Source organism: Bos grunniens, chromosome 16 (assembly GCF_055505025.1).
Source record: "Bos grunniens cultivar Pamir isolate PY7600 chromosome 16, Bosgru_T2T1.0, whole genome shotgun sequence".
Lineage (NCBI taxonomy): Eukaryota > Metazoa > Chordata > Mammalia > Artiodactyla > Bovidae > Bos > Bos grunniens.
Window position 1 is genome coordinate 76,601,419 of NC_141180.1, and position 18,345 is coordinate 76,619,763.

At 38.4% G+C, this 18,345-nt stretch overlaps 1 protein-coding gene across 5 annotated transcripts in view; it reads left to right on the forward strand.

The window, feature by feature from the left end:
• Nucleotides 1–3,202: 3,202 nt before the first annotated feature.
• LOC147357045 (complement factor H-like) overlaps nucleotides 3,203–18,345 on the forward strand; it is a 39,777-nt gene continuing 24,634 nt past the window's right edge. For 3 of the 5 annotated variants that reach the window (XM_086345587.1, XM_086345589.1, XM_086345590.1), the window contains exons 1-3: nucleotides 3,217–3,366; nucleotides 9,928–10,116; nucleotides 10,549–10,725. In XM_086345587.1, coding sequence (XP_086201713.1) covers nucleotides 3,309–3,366; nucleotides 9,928–10,116; nucleotides 10,549–10,725 — 424 coding nt within the window. In that variant the 5' untranslated portion in view covers nucleotides 3,217–3,308. Of the gene's footprint in view, nucleotides 3,367–9,927; nucleotides 10,117–10,548; nucleotides 10,726–18,345 lie in introns of all 5 variants that reach the window. The other 2 variants (XM_086345588.1, XM_086345591.1) reach the window with 2 other exon arrangements.

Genomic DNA, 18,345 nt, shown 5'->3' on the forward strand with positions numbered 1-18,345 from the left:
ATTCTATGGCATTATCCTTCTTTGAGATTAGAAAGAAAACTGAACTTTTTCAGTCCTGGGGCCTCTGATGAGTTTTCCAAATTAGCTGGCATATTGAGTGCAGCACTTTATTGGCATTATATTTTAGGATTTGAAATAGCACAGCTGGAACTCCATCACCTCCACTAGCTTTGTTTGCAGTAATGCTTCCTAAGGCCCACTTGACTTCACACTCCAGGATTTCTGGCTCTAGGTGAGCTATCACACCATCATGGTTATCCGGGTCATTAAGACCTTTTTTGTACAGATTTTCTGTGTATTCCTGCCACTTCTTAATATCTTCTGCTTCTATTAGGTCCAACTGTTTCTATCCTTCAGTGCCCATCTTTGCATGAAAAGTTCCTTTTGTATCTCTAATTTTCTGGAAAAGATCTTTAGTCTTTACCATTCTATTGCTTTCCTATATTTCTTTTCATTGTTCACTTAAGGATGCTTTCTTATCTCTTCTTTCTATTCTTTTGAACTCTTCATTCAGGTGGAATAAGGTAGAGTCCTTATTTAAGGTGCCCCTTATATGCATGGAGGCCATTCCCTGATAGCTCAACATTTAAAGAATCTGCCTGCAATGCAGGAGACACAGGAAACATTAGTTTGATTCCTGGGTTGTGAAGATTCTGTGGAGGAGGAAATGGAAATCCTCACCCTTATTCTTGCCTGGAAAATCTCATGGACAGAGGAGACTGGCGGGCTAAAATCCAAAAAGGATAGCAAAAGTCAGACATGACTGGGTGACTAAGCATGTAGCTATAGCCACAGAATGTGTGCATCTGTATATCAATAGTGTCCTATGAGTTCTTGCACATTTAAAATTACTTTCTGTAGTTTAATACTTGGCTGTCTGGTTGTATGGATATAAAACTCTTGGTTTTCATTTTCTTTTCTTAACTTTTATGAAAATGCTCTTGTATTATTGCCTTGGTCTTTTAGTTTCTTTGGAGAATTATAAAGTCCTTCAATTTCCCCCTTCCTTCTAATCACCTAGAGTTCTGAGGAACTTGCCATTACCTTTACAGAGAAGACATTTTTAACCTGACTATTCTAAATATGCAATATGATGAGTCTCATATAATATATATAGTTATGTCGTGGTTGACAGGCTGTGTCCAACTCTTGCAGTCCCATGGACTTTAGCCTACCAACCTCCTCTGTCCATGGTATTTCCCAGGCTAGAATACTGGAGCAGGTTTCCATTTCCTTCCCAATACATCTATACAACTACTCTATAATCAAGATGTAGAATATTTTCATCATCTCAAATATTCCTTCATGCCTTTTGAAGTCTCTCCATATTCCATAACTACACTATTTCTTTTTGGAGTGGAGGTTTGGGTTCAAAGAGAAACAAACTTTTGAAGAAAAACAGTAACTTTTAACATTACATTTTATTCCGAAAAAATTTTTTAAGCAAAGTTAAACATATAAATAGCTAAACAACTAAAGTTAATCTTAATCTGACTGATAATTTTTTTTTAACACACATGTATGCCTGTGTCAGAGAAGGCAATGGCACCCGACTCCAGTACTCTTGCTTGGAAAATCCCATGGACGGAGGAGCCTGGTAGGCTGCTGTCCATGGGATCGCTAAGAGTCAGACACGACTGAGCGACTTCACTTTTGCCTTTCACTTTCATGCATTGGAGAAGGAAATGGCAACCCACTCCGGTGTTCTTGCCTGGAGAATCCCAGGGATGGCTGAGCCTGGCGGGCTGCCGTCTATGGGGTCACACAGAGTCGGACAGGACTGAAGCGACTTAGCAGCAGTAGCAGCATGCCTGTGTAACTATTATCCAGGACTAAATTGAGCAAATGTCCAGCACATCATCAGGTTTCCTTGTGTCTCTTCCCATTCGGTACCACACCTTACCTCGTAGGCACTACCTTCATGATGAGGTTTTCCACCTCGTGAAATGCCTACCAATGAAATTATAAGATACGTACTTAGTGAGCGTGTTCATTTTTTTCCATTTACAAGAGCTGTGAGATTATCCCAAACTGCTGTGTATAGCAGTACCTCATTTTGTTTTCTAAATTAGTGAATATTAATCCATTGTAAGAAAATGCTACAAATGTTTTATCCATTCTCTGAATGTTCATGGGAACCATGTGCATTTTTGCCATTTATGAATAAAGCTGCAATGAACAATTCTGTACGTGTCTTTTTAAGGGGATGCACTCCAGATCCTCTGGTGAGGGAGAGGTTAAGGAGAGAAACTTCCAGGTGCAAAATAGATGAGTCATAAACATGAAATATTCAGTGTGGAGAATATAGGCAATAATTATGCAATTTTTAAAATCTTGCTAGATTGTAACTGGACTTACTGTGGCAATTATTTTGAAATGGACAGAAACATGGAATCACTGCACTGTGTAACAGAAAGTAACACAATGTTGTAGACCAACTGTACTTAAAAGAACAAATAAATACTTTGAAAAAGAGGTCTCATTTGTTGTTACCATAGGCTAGGGCTGGAGATAGGGGAACTGGATGAAGCCAGTCAAAAGGTACCAAATTCCTGCTGTGAGATAGATTAGTACTAAGGATGTAGTGTACAGCATGGTTAATATGACTAATTCTGCTGTATCTGAAGTATGAAAGTTAATAGGATGATAAGTCCTGAGTTCTCATCACAAATTCTTTTTTTCTTTAATTTTATATCTATATGAGATGATGGATATTCACAAACCTTATTGTTGTAATCATTTCAGGATAATGTAAATGACATCATTAGGCCATACATCTTAAACTTATGCAGTGCTTTATGTCAATTATATGCTAACAAAACTGGAAAAATTGATGATCATAAAACACACACATAAATAGCATGTAAATGAAGGGATTGTGCTATAATTTATATGATTGTTTTTAAGCTCTACTATACTTTTTTTTTAAATCTATTCACTTTCCTAAGTCCATGAAAATATGGATGACCCAAATGGCTGGGAAAAACTTCACCTACTCTCTTGAAATATATTATTGAAAGTTAGTATCTGATATATGGCTTTGGAGCCAGTCCATATTAGCCACAGAAAGTTGTGCACATAGATATCAGGTGATGAATACAATAACTTATTGTGAAACTACCAACAGAAACAAGTTAGGGACATTTCAAAATTTTGAACTTTGATATTTACTAAATGGTACTAATTAACTAGCTTCATTGCAATGCATAAATTCAGTCACACTAGGTAACTGCAAAGGAAGCAGATTTTTGAACCCTAAACAGTACAACTGGAGTATTTGTGTGAATGTACCACTGGGAAAATCTAACATGTTGATGTTAATCAATGTCCTTCTCACCTTGTGGTTTTACACTGCTCATGGACAGGGTAAGTTGAAACAGATGTGAACACTCAGCCTTCCTCCTAAATATAACTATCTACTTTCCTTTGTGTGTATTTCTGATTGAATCGACTGGTTGAAATAGTCTGCACTGTGAGATAACAATAAGAATACCTTAATGGAAAAATGATCAGATATTCACCTAAAAGGGGAAAACAAAATGAATACTTTTCTCTGTCAGCTGAGTTCCACAGTGCAAAAAGTACTCTATGTAGATTATGGGGTCATGTGAATATGCTCATGGAAATGTGAATAGAAAATGTGTCACAGAAAAGTATATTATATATAATTCCAGAATGTTTAGGAGAGTCTTACTTGTAATATGAGGAAACTTTGGAGAACAATGGTTATTTTTATAATTTTACAGGTTCAAATATATTTTTTCCAGGTTCAAATCTCATTTTAAATATGTTCAGTTTACTGTATTGCAATTATAGTTTAATAAATCTATTAAAGGTCATTAACGTCACTGTTAGTTTTAAAGGACCAGCTTAGGTACAGATATATTCTCCTTTTACAAAATGTGGAATACAGTCTTAATTTCCAGTGTAGTGCCAACACATTTAGAATTATTTTCAGAGAGAAATGTAAATGTTGACAACCTTAAAAAAAATCTTGTCACTTTTATTTTTAAACTTATAACTTCTTTCATTAGTTATCTATTACATGTCAGGCTCGATCTCCCAATTCATTCCTCTACTCTCGGGCCCCCTTGTATCCATACATCCATTCTCTATGCCTGTATCTCTATGTTTGCTTTGCAAATAAGTTCATCTGTAGCATTTTTCTAGATTCCATATATAAGCAATATTATACAATATTTATTTTTCTGTTTCTGACTTTCTGCACTCTATGTGACAGTCTCTAGGTCTTTCCACATCTCTGCAAATTGCACAATTTCATCACTTTTAATAGCTGAGTAATATTTCATTGTATATATGTACCTCTTTTTCTGCATCTATTCTTCTGTTGATGGACATTTAGGTTGATTCCATGTCCTGGTTGTTGTGAATAAAATTGATAACTAATGAGAACTTATGGTGTATCATAGGCAGCTCCACTCAATGCTCTCTGGTGACCTAAATGGGAAGGAAATCCCCCAAAAAAGGAAATCCAAAATCAGTTATATATTCATATAACTGATTCGTTTTGATGTACAGCATAAGCTAAGCCAACATTTTAAAGCAACTCCAATAAAAATTAAAGAAAAACAAAAATTAAATTATATATATTGGCAAAACCAATACAATATTGTAAAGTTAAAAAATAAAATAAAAAAATAAACAGCAAAGAATGCAAAAAAATTAAATTATATAAATGTATTAATATAAGTAATTAAATTATATTAAAAACAAAGATTTTACTCCAAAATATAAAACATATATGTTCTTCATTACAATGTTTTTGTCTTTCATTTTCTTTAATAATCTATTTGTCTTCAAGTTTTTGTAAATGAAAACTCTAATGAGTTTTATGATACCTCGTGAAATTCAAGGTGTGAATAGAATATGCATCACTCTGCATTATTCATTTCATAATTATTGCATGTTATTTTAGTCCATTAGGCAATTTTCTTCATCAACAACATTTACAGCACAATAAAGCTCCCTGTCCAGTCATTAGTGTTACAATTAAGAGCAGCTCAGGCCCCAGATCACTTAAAAGAAAGGCTGCATCATCATTATTCTTGCTGAGGAGCAGGCAGACATAAATTATTTCTCCCGATTCTCAGGTATATGAGTGATGGTTTATTAATCAACTAGAATAAGACTACAGACATATTTCCAGACAAGAGGAGAAAGAGTATACAATATGAAACAGAAATGTGAAACTGAGAAATCTTCACCAGATATTCCAGTGCAACACTTGTCTTCTCATTAACAGCTGAACTCTTTCCAAAAGTGGTCTTAAAGCTAAATGTTGGAATATTTTAAGCAAAGTTTTTTTCAGAATTTATGGGTGCACTTATAAAATTTTTAGCATGCAAAATAATTGTAATATCAGATTCAAGCCATTAAGTAAAACTCACATCACCTAACACCTATTGTTGTAGATGCCTGCATGCTAAGTCGTTTCAGTCGTGTCTGTTTCTTTGCCTCCCCATCAAATCTAGCCCACCAGGCTTCTCTTTCCATGGGATTTTCCAGGCAAGAATACTGGAGGGGGTTACCATGCCCTCCTCCAGGGGATCATCCAAAGCCAAGGATCGAACCTGCCTCTTCCATGTCTCCTGCATTGGCAGGCGGGTTCCTTCTTTACCACTAGCACCAACTGGGATGCCCATTGTATTAGATACATAGTCCTAATTAACAAATTTTCCAGAGAACATATTGGCTTAAGACAATACACCTCCATATTCTTAGAGCTCTTGTGAGTCAGGAATAAGGAAAAGGCTTCGTTGGCTACTTATGCGTCACTCTGTTTGGGGGGCAACTGGGTAATGATCTGGGCTGCTGTCGCCTGGACGCTCAGCTTGGCTGGAAGATTTGCTTGCAAGTTGGCTCACTCCTCTGGCTTTTGGGGGAGGCTTCAGCATCTGACCATTGGGCATCACCGCATCTTGCTTGAGAGACAGCTAGCTTTCCTCAGGGCCAGTGACCCCAGACAGAAAGGAGGAAGCCTCCACAGAAAGCATAATTTCTTTTTTAATTTCTTTTAAAATGAAGGTGTTAGCAGTATTAAACAGATTTCAATCCACATAAGAATTATACTAAAGATATTTAATCTTGTTTAAGATAGATTTATGAAAATGGTGCTGCGTGCTTAGTCCCTCAATCATGTCCAACTCTTTGCGACCCTTTGGATTCTAGCCCTCCAGGCTCCTCTGCCCATGGAATTCTCCAGGAAAGATTACTGGAGTGGGTTGCCACTTCCTTCTGCAAGGGAATATGATTGACCCAGGGATCAAACTTACAGCTCCCTTGTCTTCTGCATTACAGGTAGATTCTTTACCCACTGAGCCATAGGGGAAGCCTATGAAAATGGCAGATCAACCCAAATGTATTTATATCACAGCAAAGTTATCCCACAAGGGACCTTGTAAAGTTCTGGTAGACAAGATGAGGAAATTGGCCAGTTAAATAGTTTATCAGATATTCATAATTTCATTAAATAAGCTGATTATCAGATGCAGGATTTTGTTCTCAGGCCTGCTCCATTGCTGTTTTGTATCAACAACCAGTATAATGGAGCAGAGGAGATGTGCCTGGAATGATACTGAGGTACTGAAAGTGAACCCGCATTAGGACAGGTTCATCACTCAGAAAGATGCCCATGTGTGAGGTTGGACTCAATAACGGGATATTTAGCTGTGATAATTATAAGATGCTGGTCCTGGATCATAGGAATAAGCAGCACAAATACAGAAAGACTAGAAACACTTTTAAAATTTAGTGAATACTTTTCATCAATTTTGAGATCAATTTGAGCCAACACTATGATGGACAGCCAAGCCTGCTCATGAGACCAGAACTTGTATTGGTAGAAGTGTAAGAGGAGAATGAGGTTGTTCTGAGTCCTGATAGAGTCAGTGCCACTCTGGCCATAGTGGACTATTGTATGAGCTTCAATAAATGATCTGGTTAGAGAGAAAAATACAGATTCACATGTGACCAAATAAAAGAGAGGAGGAAAGTAGCTCAGGCCAGTGATAGTAAAGATGTTTATTATTGATTATGCCCTCTTTGTTTACCTTTTGTAAGTGAGTCTCAGTGGATTATTTTACTGTATTCATGTTCTATGAACAATCAAAATGAGGTGAATAAATATACTAGATCTGAACTCAGATAATCAGGACTGAAATCTCTCTACCATGTAATAACAAAGTTAGTTGAGTCTTTTTCACTTGACTCCTGCAAAAACAGACATTCAAGCTTACCCAACATGGCATTATTGTTAAATACACATATCTTGACATACATGGTGAAGTTTGTAAAATTCAAGGATGAAGAGAAATTATTCTAATCTCCACAAAGTAGTGGGAATAAACCTAAACTGTTACTTAGGAGGAATCAAACTAAATGAGCATTTCACACTTAAAAAAAGTAGAGAAGCTTCAAAAAAGTGTGGGAAATCTATTAGTGATGAGAGATGCAGACTATAGGCCATGAGATTGTATAATAGACAAGTCTTTGTTAAAAGGATTAAGATATGCAAAGATTCAAAGTTTATAATTCACTTAGTAAGCATATATGTGAAAATTACTCAAAATACATTAAAATAAATTGTAATTATGTTATGCCTCACTTAAAATATTTGTAAGAAATCCTGGAAAATGCATCATTCTCCAATTAAAATTAGACACAAGCATTCAAGGGTTTCCCTTAATCTTAACCATTTGGAAATTAAGAATTATTGATTGTTCATTTCTCTGATTAGACAAGCAAGGAAAAAATGCCTAATATCTAGTTTGAGTGATAAACAATACTGTTACTTTCCTGTGTGATTGGATCCATGAAAATTATTGTGGTTTAAGGGTTTTTCCAGTAGTCATGTATGGATGTGAGAGTTGGACTGTGAAGAAAGCTGAGCTCCAAAGAATTGATGCTTTTGAACTGTGGTGTTGGAGAAGACTCTTGAGAGTCCCAAGGAGATCCAACCAGTCCATTCTTAAGGAGATCAGTTTTCGGTGTTCTTTGGAAGGAATGATGCTAAAGCTGAAACTCCAGTACTTTGGCCACCTCATGCGAAGAGCTGACTCATTGGAAAAGATTCTGATGCTGGGAGGGATTGGGGACAGGAGGGAAGGGGACGACAGAGGAGGAGATGGCTGGATGGCATCACCGACTCGATATATATAGAGAGACTCGATGGACATGAGTTTTAGTGAACTCCAGGAGTTGGTGATGGACAGGGAGGCCTGGTGTGCTGCAATGCATGAGGTCGCAAAGAGTCGGACACAACTGAGAGACTGAACTGAACTGAACTGAACTGATGAATATCACGTTTCCAATAAACAGAAAATTAAAGTAATGAATGTTAATTGGGGAAAAAAAAAAAAAAAACGTTTTCTTTCTACATTGACTTGGTGTGAGAAGAAGTGTCAGGATTTTGGTTTCTGATGAGAACAGAAAAGAAAGAGAAAGAATTCAGCTGAGCCACAAGATAAAATCTGTATTTTCATCTCTTGACTAAGATGCTAATTTAGTCAACCACGGTTAGCACTTCTGCACTTAAGGAGAATTTATTTAATAAGTCTCTATAGTTTTCTACCAAGAGAATCCACATACAAATTTTATATGATATGACTCACAAGACATAATTTGACCTTCAATATCAAGGACATCTTTGCATACTTCAATCATCTGAATTTTCTTTTTTTTCTTTTTTCTTTTATTTATTTTATTATTATTATTATTTACTTTACAATACTGTATTGGTTTTGCCATACATCAACATGCATCCACCACGGGTGTACATTTGTTCCCCATCCTGAATCCCCCTCCCACATCCCTCCCCATACCATCCCTCTGGGTCATCCCAGTGTACCAGCTCCAAGGATACTGTATCCTGCACTGAAACTGGACTGGTGATTCATTTCTTATATGATATTATACATCTTTTAATGCCATTCTCCCAAATCATCCCCCCCTCCCTCTCCCACAGAGTTCAAAAGACTGTTCTATACATCTGTGCCTCTTTTGCTGTCTCGCATACAGGGTTATCATTACCATCTTTCTAAATTCCATATATATGTATTAGTATACTGTATTGGTGTTTTTCTTTCTGGCTTACTTCACTCTGTATAATAGGCTCCAGTTTCATCCATCTCATTAGAACTGATTCAAATGTATTCTTTTTAATGGCTGAGTAATACTCCATTGTGTATATGTACCACAGCTTTCTTATCCATTCATCTGCTGATGGACATCTAGGTTGCTTCCATGTCCTGGCTATTATAAACAGTGCTGCGATGAACATGGGGGTACATGTGTCTCTTTCAGTTCTGGTTTCTTCAGTGTGTATGCCCAGAAGTGGGATTGCTGGGTCGTATGGCAGTTCTATTTTCAATTTTTTAAGGAATCTCCCCACTGTTCTCCATAGTGGCTGTACTAGTTTGCATTCCCACCAACAGTGTAAGAGGGTTCCCTTTTCTCCACACCCTCTCCAACATTTATTGCTTGTAGACTTTTGGATCACAGCCATTCTGGCTGGCATGAAATGGTACCTCATTGTGGTTTTGATTTGCATTTCTCTGATAATGAGTGATGTTGAGCATCTTTTCATGTGTTTGTTAGCCATCTGTAGGTCTTCTTTGGAGAAATGTCTATTTAGTTCTTTGGCTCATTTTTTGATTGGGTCGTTTATTTTTCTGGAATTGAGCTGCAGGAGTTGCTTGTATATTTTTGAGATTAGTTGTTTGTCAGTTGCTTCATTTGCTATTATTTTCTCCCATTCTGAATGCTGTCTTTTCACCTTTTCTTTTCCTAGAAACCATAATGTAGTGAGTGTAATTAACTGAACAAGAATGTAATTCATAGAGGTAATGTTAATTTCTTATTTGATTGTATAATGAGGTAAAACATTATTTCTACTTTTTTTATTCCAAGGGAAACATTGTAATTATCCAGTAATAAGACATGGACGGCTATATCAGTCATACAGTGGATACTTTCCAGCACGTGTAAATCAACAGTTTCTCTATAACTGTGATCAGTATTTTGTGCCTCCTTCACTATATTCCTCGGATTACCTGACTTGCACAGCAGAAGGATGGTTTCCAGAAGAACCATGCCTTAGTAAGTAAACTTATTTAAGTTGATATGCATAAATCTTTGAAAGAGTGAAGAGACAAAAGTATACAACTGAGTAGAGTTAAGTGTTGTGTAACAAAAGTAAGGCCAAGGGATGAATTCTATGAAAAAAAAAAACAAACAAACATGTAAATAGATGTTCCCTTTACTAGAGGCTCTTCATGTAAATCCTATGAGATACAGACTTTATAAGAATGTCTGCATCATTTATACATACTTTAATCATAAACTAAAGAAAAATGATATGGAATGTTGATTTTCATTTGTAACAAATGTGATAGTAGCTTTCATTTTTATTGTTATGTATTATATTTGAAAACTAGTGCATTCACATTTAAATTCTATAAGGTTCATCTTTTAAGTTCTATATTAACAAATTTATGTTTTTTTCTATCATATTATTTTTCTGATCCTTAGGAGAATGTATTTTCAATAATTTGGAAAATGGATATACCCCAAGTAGTGAAAAAAAAGTTGTACAGGGTGAAACTGTAAGGGTTCGCTGCTATCATGGCTACAGTCTTCAAAATAATCAGAACACAATGACCTGCACAGAGAGTGGCTGGTCTCCTCCTCCCAGATGCATCCGTGTCAGTGAGTAAAGTGGGCTGAGATCCCATGTGTTCATAATTTTCTAAGACTCAGCTGTATTATCCACTCCAAAGGTTTATATCAGATTCTTGTTTTGCCAAAGGACCTACTTAATTTTTTTGTTTACAAGTGTCTATGAGTGTACCTATAGACTTCTTGATAAGCATATAACAAAATACATGTATTGATATACATTAGTCAAGAAAATAGGAAAAGATCCACAAAGAAGAAACCTGTAATAATACAGTGAGGTCAGAAAGATGGCAGGAGTCTCACTGTCTCTCCTGATATAAATGCAGACTTTGACCATCATTTGTGGATAAGAGGATCTTTGTGGGGGTCCAGGAGTCTAGCAGAGACACGACAGCATGCTGCTAGAGCACAAAGATGACAGACCCCTCAGCACAGGATTTTACCTGTGGGGAAAATAAGAGTGTGTGAGCAAGGGCGGTGTCCTCACCTTCCAGCACACTTCTCTCTCCCCTTATCCAGGACACTGGGGTCACCTGCATGGCTGGGGGGTGGGGAGAGGCCAGGAGCACAGCATCCAGGGCTAGAATTCTTCAAGGGACATGGGTCCTACTGACCGCATGGAGACCCCACCAGGGAGCCCCAAACCATTGCAGACACCGTGCTTGTGGTCCTGCTCACCCCTGGACCCCTCATCTCATCCACATCCCCTCCCCAGGGACAGCTCCCTGTGTAGGTCTCCACAGTGGCATCTAAACCTTTGCAGATGGCCTGTGGGACATCTAGAAGCCAACCTGTCTCCATGAATCTGTGAGAAAGCACACGAATGTGAGCATTTGGCATTGCCCCAGGGAAGCAGCCAGGAAACTGTCAGCATAGAGACTGTCTTTGCTGCGTTGGTAGAAGTATATGAGCTTCAGAATTCTCTCCTAGGAGGAATTGAGTACATGGGCCAGGTGTATCCTTATAAAAGATCTGAAAAAGTCTCAAAATCCCTATCAGTGTGACAGTGTACTTCCCTCCCCATGTCAGTCTGTAAAGACAGGAGGGAGTGACTGCTTCTTTAAATGCAAACACAGCAACCTGAGACTTCAAAGGACACAGACATCAAAGGACTAAAATGTTAACAGAGAAACACAATAGTTTTTCAGTTACTGTCCCCAAATAATGGATATGGACGATTTGTCTGATAAGTAATTCACAGTAATAGCTTAAGATTTCATTGAGATAGAAGAAAACAGTGGAGAAGGAAATGGCAACCCACTCCAGTATTCTTGCCTGGGAAATCCCATGGACAGAGGAGCCTGGTGGGCTACAGTCCATTGAGTCTTAAAGAGTCAGACACAACAGTAGCTACTTAGCATGCACTCATGCATTTCTTTATATTTAGTGTAATTATTGATAGATAAGGATGTATCTATTTTGTACATCTATTTTGTAACAGGATGTTTTATAGTTCCCTAAATCCTTTCCTCAGACAGCTTGCCTTTGTGAATTCATGATTTTTGTTATAGTAGTGTAACAATACTACTATAACTTTATAGTATGACACCCCGCTCCAGTACTCTTACCTGGAAAATCCCATGGACGGAGGAGCCTCGTAGGCTGCAGTCCATAGGGTCGCTAAGACTCGGGCACGACTGATCCACCTCACTTTCACTTTTCACTTTCATGCATTGGAGAGGGAAATGGCAACTCACTCCAGTATTCTTGCCTGGAGAATCCCAGGGACAGAGGAGCCTAGTGGGCTGCCATGTATTGGGTCACATAGAGTTGGACACGACTGAAGAGACTTATCAGCAGCAGCAGCAGTATGCATTTAATAAACTTCTCTTTACCAGTGTGAATCTAGTATAGATTCCTACTTTGTTTACCATGAGATTTACATAAAGCATCTTTCAGAGAGAGCAGTGTGTTTTATTCTAATAATATATGAACACAACCATATATTAAATCTCCTTCCTGTTCCCCTTCTCCATTTTATCTTTTTGATGTCACGATTTGCCTCTTTTTATAGTGTGTACTTAATTAAAAAGATAATTGTAGCTATAGTTACTTTTATATCCTTGCACTTTAACTCTTAAATAGTTAAGTGTTTACATTCCATATTGAAGTACTATAGTGTTCTGAATGTGAATGTGCACTTAAATTTACGAGTGTACTATGTATTTTCATGGAATTAATTAGCATTATTTTACTTTAGCTTGAATAATTCCTTTTCGTGTTTCAGTAAGGAAGGTCTGTGTGCCTGCTTAGTTACCTCAGCTGTGTCTGATTCTTTGTGACCCTATGGGCAGCAGCCTGCCAGGTTCTCTGTCCATGGGCTTCTCCAGGCAAGAATACTGGAGTGGTTGCCATGCCCTCCTCAAGGAAGGTCTAGCTGTGTTCAATTTTCTCAGTATTTTTTGGTCAAGTGAAGTCTTTATATTCTTTTCTTTTCTGAAGGATATTTTCAAATATTCTTTGGCAATTTTCTCTTTCAACACTTGGAATATATCATCCCACTTTCTCCTGGCCCACTAGGTTTCTGCTGAGAAATATTCTTAGGTCCAAATGAAGGCTCCTTAGTAAATTCCAGGTCAGGAAGTAACAGTTAGAACTGGACATGGAACAACAGACTGGTTCCAATTAGGGAAAGGAGTACATCAAGGCTGTATGTTGTCACCCTGCTTATTTAACTTATATGCAGAGTACATCATGAGATATACTGTATTTTCTCTAGCGCACTGAGTTATTTAAAACAGCTATTTGAAATTCTTCCTTGGATAAATCACAGATCTCCAATCTTCAGATGTGAATACTGAAGATTTTTATACTTTGTTCGTGTCATGATACTTTGGGTTCATATTCCTTAAGTTTTGTGGTGCTGTTTTTCTAATTAAAGTACCAGTCTCCTTTGGGTGAGAGATAACTTTCTTCAACCTGGCTAGAGACTCTGCAGCTATCTCAGATCTTCTATGGTGGTACCTGCTGACACTTCCAGAGAAGGCAATGGCAACCCACTCCAGTACTCTTGCCTGGAGAATCCCATGGATGGAGGAGCCTGGTAGGCTGCAGTCCATAGGGTCGCTAGGAGTCAGGCACGACTGAGCTACTTCACTTTCACTTTCATGCATTGGAGAAGGAAATGGCAACCCACTCTAGTGTTCTTGATGGAGAATCCCAGGGACGGGGGAGCCTGGTGGGCTGCGGTCTATGGTGTCGCACAGAGTCGGACACGACTGAAGTGACTTAGCAGCAGCTGACACTTCTCATCCCTGTGTTGTCAGAATTTCTATGCTTCATCTCTTGTCTAGATACATTAGTGCACCAGAATTGGTATTGACAGCCTGTCGTTTGTTTCCCCCAAGTAGCAGTACATCTTAATCTTGTGTTCCTGTACTTGGTCACAGACTTAAGCCAAATTTCTCTGCAAGCTCACTGGTGGTCTGTCAAAGGCTGCTCTTCCCTCTGAGTCAGTTGTAACCACAGGGATCTGGCCACAAGGTGGAAGGGTATGTGAACGAAGCAGACAGTAGTCCTCCTGTGAAAACCTGGACTTTGACAGGAGGATTAGCTCCATGCATGAATTTTTAAGATAGGTTTGCCAGGGCTCCTGGAGTGCAGCTGAGAGGGAATTGAGATGGTTCATGAGCCACTGTAGGCATCACAGTCAAGACAGAGATCTGTCTGCCTTTTACCTCATGTATGCATGAGTGAGCCTCCTCCTGGGCCCCTTGGCATATGAAATTTCAGGGGTTGGTGTTTGTTTATTTTATATTTATTTATTTTTAATTGAAGGATAATTACTTTACAGTATTACGTTGGGTTCTACCAAAAATAAACACGAATCAGCCATAGATTTACCCATGTCCCCTCCCACATGAACATCCCTCCCAGATTCCGGCCCATCCCACCCTTCTAGGTTGTTACTGAGCTCTGGTTTGAGTTCCTGGAGCCATACAGCAAATCCCCATTGACTGTCTATTTTACATATGGTAGTGTAAATTTGCTACAGTTCCAATAAGGATCTGGTTCCAATTAGGGAAACACTAACACTCTCCATCCATCCCACCCTCTACTTCCTCCCTGGCAGCCATGTCCATAGTCTGTTCTCAGTGTCTGTGTCTCTAATCAGTTCAGTTCTGTTCAGTTTAGTCTCTTAGTCGTGTCCGACTCTTTGCGACCCCATGAATCGCAGCACGCCAGGCCTCCCTGTCCATCACCAACTCCCAGAGTTCACTCAAACTCATGTCCATCGAGTCGGTGATGCCATCCAGCCATCTCATCCTCTGTCGTCCCCTTCTCCTCCTGCCCCCAATCCCTCCGAGCATCAGTCTTTTCCAATGAGTCAACTCTTCCCATGAGGTGCCAAAGTACTGGAGCTTCAGCTTTAGCATCATTCCCTCCAAAGAACACTCAGGACTGATCTCCTTTAGAATGGACTGGTTGGATCTCCTTGCAGTCCAAAGGACTCTCAAGAGTCTTCTCCAAGACCACAGTTCAAAAACATCAATTCTTCGGCACTCAGCTTTCTTCACAGTCCAACTCTCACATCCATACATGACTACTGGAAAATCATAGCCTTGACTAGATGGACCTTTGTTGGCAAAGGAATATCTCTGCTTTTCAATATACTATCTAGGTTGGTCATAACATTTCTTCCAAGCAGTAAGCCTCTCCGTTTGTTTATGTTGTCTTTGATTTCTTTCCTCAATGTCTTATACTTTTCTGTATACAGCTCTTATTTCTCCTTAAGTAGGTTTATTCCTAGGCATTTTATTCTTTTTGTTGCAATGGTAAATAGGATTGAAACCTTAATATCTCTTTCTGATATTTCACTGTTAGTACATAGGGATTCAATTGATTTTTGTGTATTGGTTTTGTATCCTGTCACTTTGCTAAATTCACTGATCACTTCTTGTAATTTTCTGATAGTATCTTTTGGGATTTCTATGTGTAGTATTGTCTGTGTGCAAACAATGAGAGTTTTGCTTCTTCTTTTCCAATCTGGATTCCTTTTATTTCTTTTTCTCCTCTGCTGTAGCTAAGGCTTCCAAACAATGCTGCCTAATAGTGGTGACACTGGGCACCCTTGTCTTTTCCTGATCTTAGAGGGTATGCTTTCAGTTTTTCACCATCGAGAATAATGTCTGCTCTGGGTTTCTCATATATGGCCTTTACTATGTTGAGGTAGTTTCCTTCTTTGCTAATTTTTTGAAGAGTATTTATTATAAATGGGTGTTGAAAATTTTCAGAATTTTTCTGTATTTATTTTGATTACCATATGAATTTATCTTGCAATTTGTTAATATGGTATATCACATTGATGGACTTGTGTATACTGAAGAATGCTTGCATCCCTGGGGTAAACCGAACTTGATGGTTGCTATCATGGTGTTCTGCTGCTGCTGCTGCGAAGTCACTTCAGTCATGTCCAACTCTATGCGACCCCATAGATGGCAGCCCACCAGGCTCCTCTGTCCCTGGGATTCTCCAGGCAAGAACACTGGAGTGGGTTGCCATTTCCTTCTCCAATGCATGAAAGTGAAATGTAAAAGTGAAGCCGCTCAGGTGTGTCTAACTCTTCGAGACCCCATGGACTGCAGCCTACCAGGCTCCTCCATCCAAGGGATTTTCCAGGCAAGAGTACTGGAGTGGGTGCTATTGCCTTATGCATAGCATGGTGTACTATCTTTTTAATGTATTTTTGAATTTTGTTTGCTAGTGTTCTGTTGAGGATTTTTCCATCTATTTTCATCAGTGATATTGGCCTGTAATTGTGTGTGTGTGTGTGTGTGTGTGTTTTCTTTGTCTGGTTTTGGTATAAGGGTGATGATGGCCTTATAGAATGAGTTTGGAAGTGCTCCTTCATCTGCAGTTTTTTGAAAGAGTTTTATAAGAATATTACTAGCTCTTCTTTAAATGTTTGAGAGAACTCACCTGTGAAACCATCAGACCTTGTACTTTAATTTTTTGAGAATTTTTTTATCACATTTTTTATTTCAGTGCATGTAATTGGTTTGTTCATAATTTCTATTTCTTCCTGGTTCAGTCGTGGAAGATTGAGGTTTTCTAAGAATGTGTCCATTTCTTTCAGGTTGTCTATTTTATTGGCATATATTTGCTCATAATAGGTTCTTATGATCATTTGTATTTCTGTATTTATGTTGTAACCTCTCCTTTCTCATTCCTAATATTGTTGATTTGATTCTCCCATTTTTTCTTGATGAGTTTGCCTAATTGTTTGTCAATTTTGTTTATCTTCTCAAAGAAGCAGCTTTTAGTTTTATTAGTCTTTACCATTGTTCCTTTGCTTCTTTTTCATTTATTTCTACTCTGATCTTTAGAATTTCTTTCCTTCTACTTACTTGGGGTTTGTTTTTTGTCCTTCTTCATCGAGTTGTTTTAGGTGTAAATTAGGTTCTCTATTTGATGTTTTCCTTGTTTCTTCCTATAAACTTCCCCTTTAGAACGGCTTTGCTGCATCCCATAGGTTTTGAGTTGTTGGGTTTTCACACAAACTTTGTATGGGTCAGCAAGATGAAGTCCTCTCTGTCTCTTCTAATTTATCTTGAAACAGTAAATCACAGTTTCCGTTTATGAACTGATGAACACTCTTTCACTTCTGATGTGAAACACAGACAAACTCTTTGAGCTGCTGTGTCAATAACAGGTAAAATTTATGTTTATGCAAATTTTATTCCTAATGATCAAAAGGACAAGGATGAAGGGACAACTGGGCTGCCCAGCCTGGGAGTCATGGTTCGGAAAGATAAGCCCCCAGAAATTCTGACTTTTAAGTCCAGAGCAACTTGTGCACAAGAAAGCCAGAGGGCTTTAGGAAAGAGAGCTTCTGTTCTTTAAAGGCATACAAATATCTCACATACTCTGTGTCCCAGTAAAGAGGCATCAATGGGAAAGAAGCTTGGGTTAGACTAATTTGGTTATCTTCATGAAACTTCTAGAGAGATAGGAGATGATTGGGATCATAGATACTGATGCCAGCCATCATGAGAGACAAGTGCGACTTTAGAGTTCTCCCTAACACACACATACATAGCTTAATAGCACCAGAGGCTAAACAACTCACCAGCATGACAGCACCAACCCCAAATTCCACTGGGCTCCACAGCTGCTACACTGAATTTCACCCTGCTCTTGGGTGTGATATCACCAGCTCAAGTATTTTTAGGCCCTGAAGCCAGCTCCATCAACATGTCATCATGCCTATGAATGGGCTGGAAGCCACCACATGAGGCAGGGTCTGGCAGCCAACAGAGGAGGAGGTGGAACCCTTTCCTACCAGTGCACCCAAAGTAATTGGCACTGACACAACAGAAGGGCACCCCTATAGCATCTAGATCTGCAGCCCAGATCCTACAGAGGGGACCATTCTGCTGGGTCCCATAAACTTCTACATAAGACCACTTCTCTAAGATCAGGAATATAACTAACTCTTAGAAATAAACACAGATTTAGGTAAAATCATGAGACAGAAAAATGCATTCCAAATGAAAGACCCAGACAAAATCTCAGAAAAGTCACTAAACAAAGTTAAGATAAACAATCTACCCAAGAAAGCATGCTAGGTAATAACCATAAAGATGTTCAATGGACTCTAGAGAAGAATGGATGAAAACAGAATTTTAAGAATAAGAAAATATAAAGATG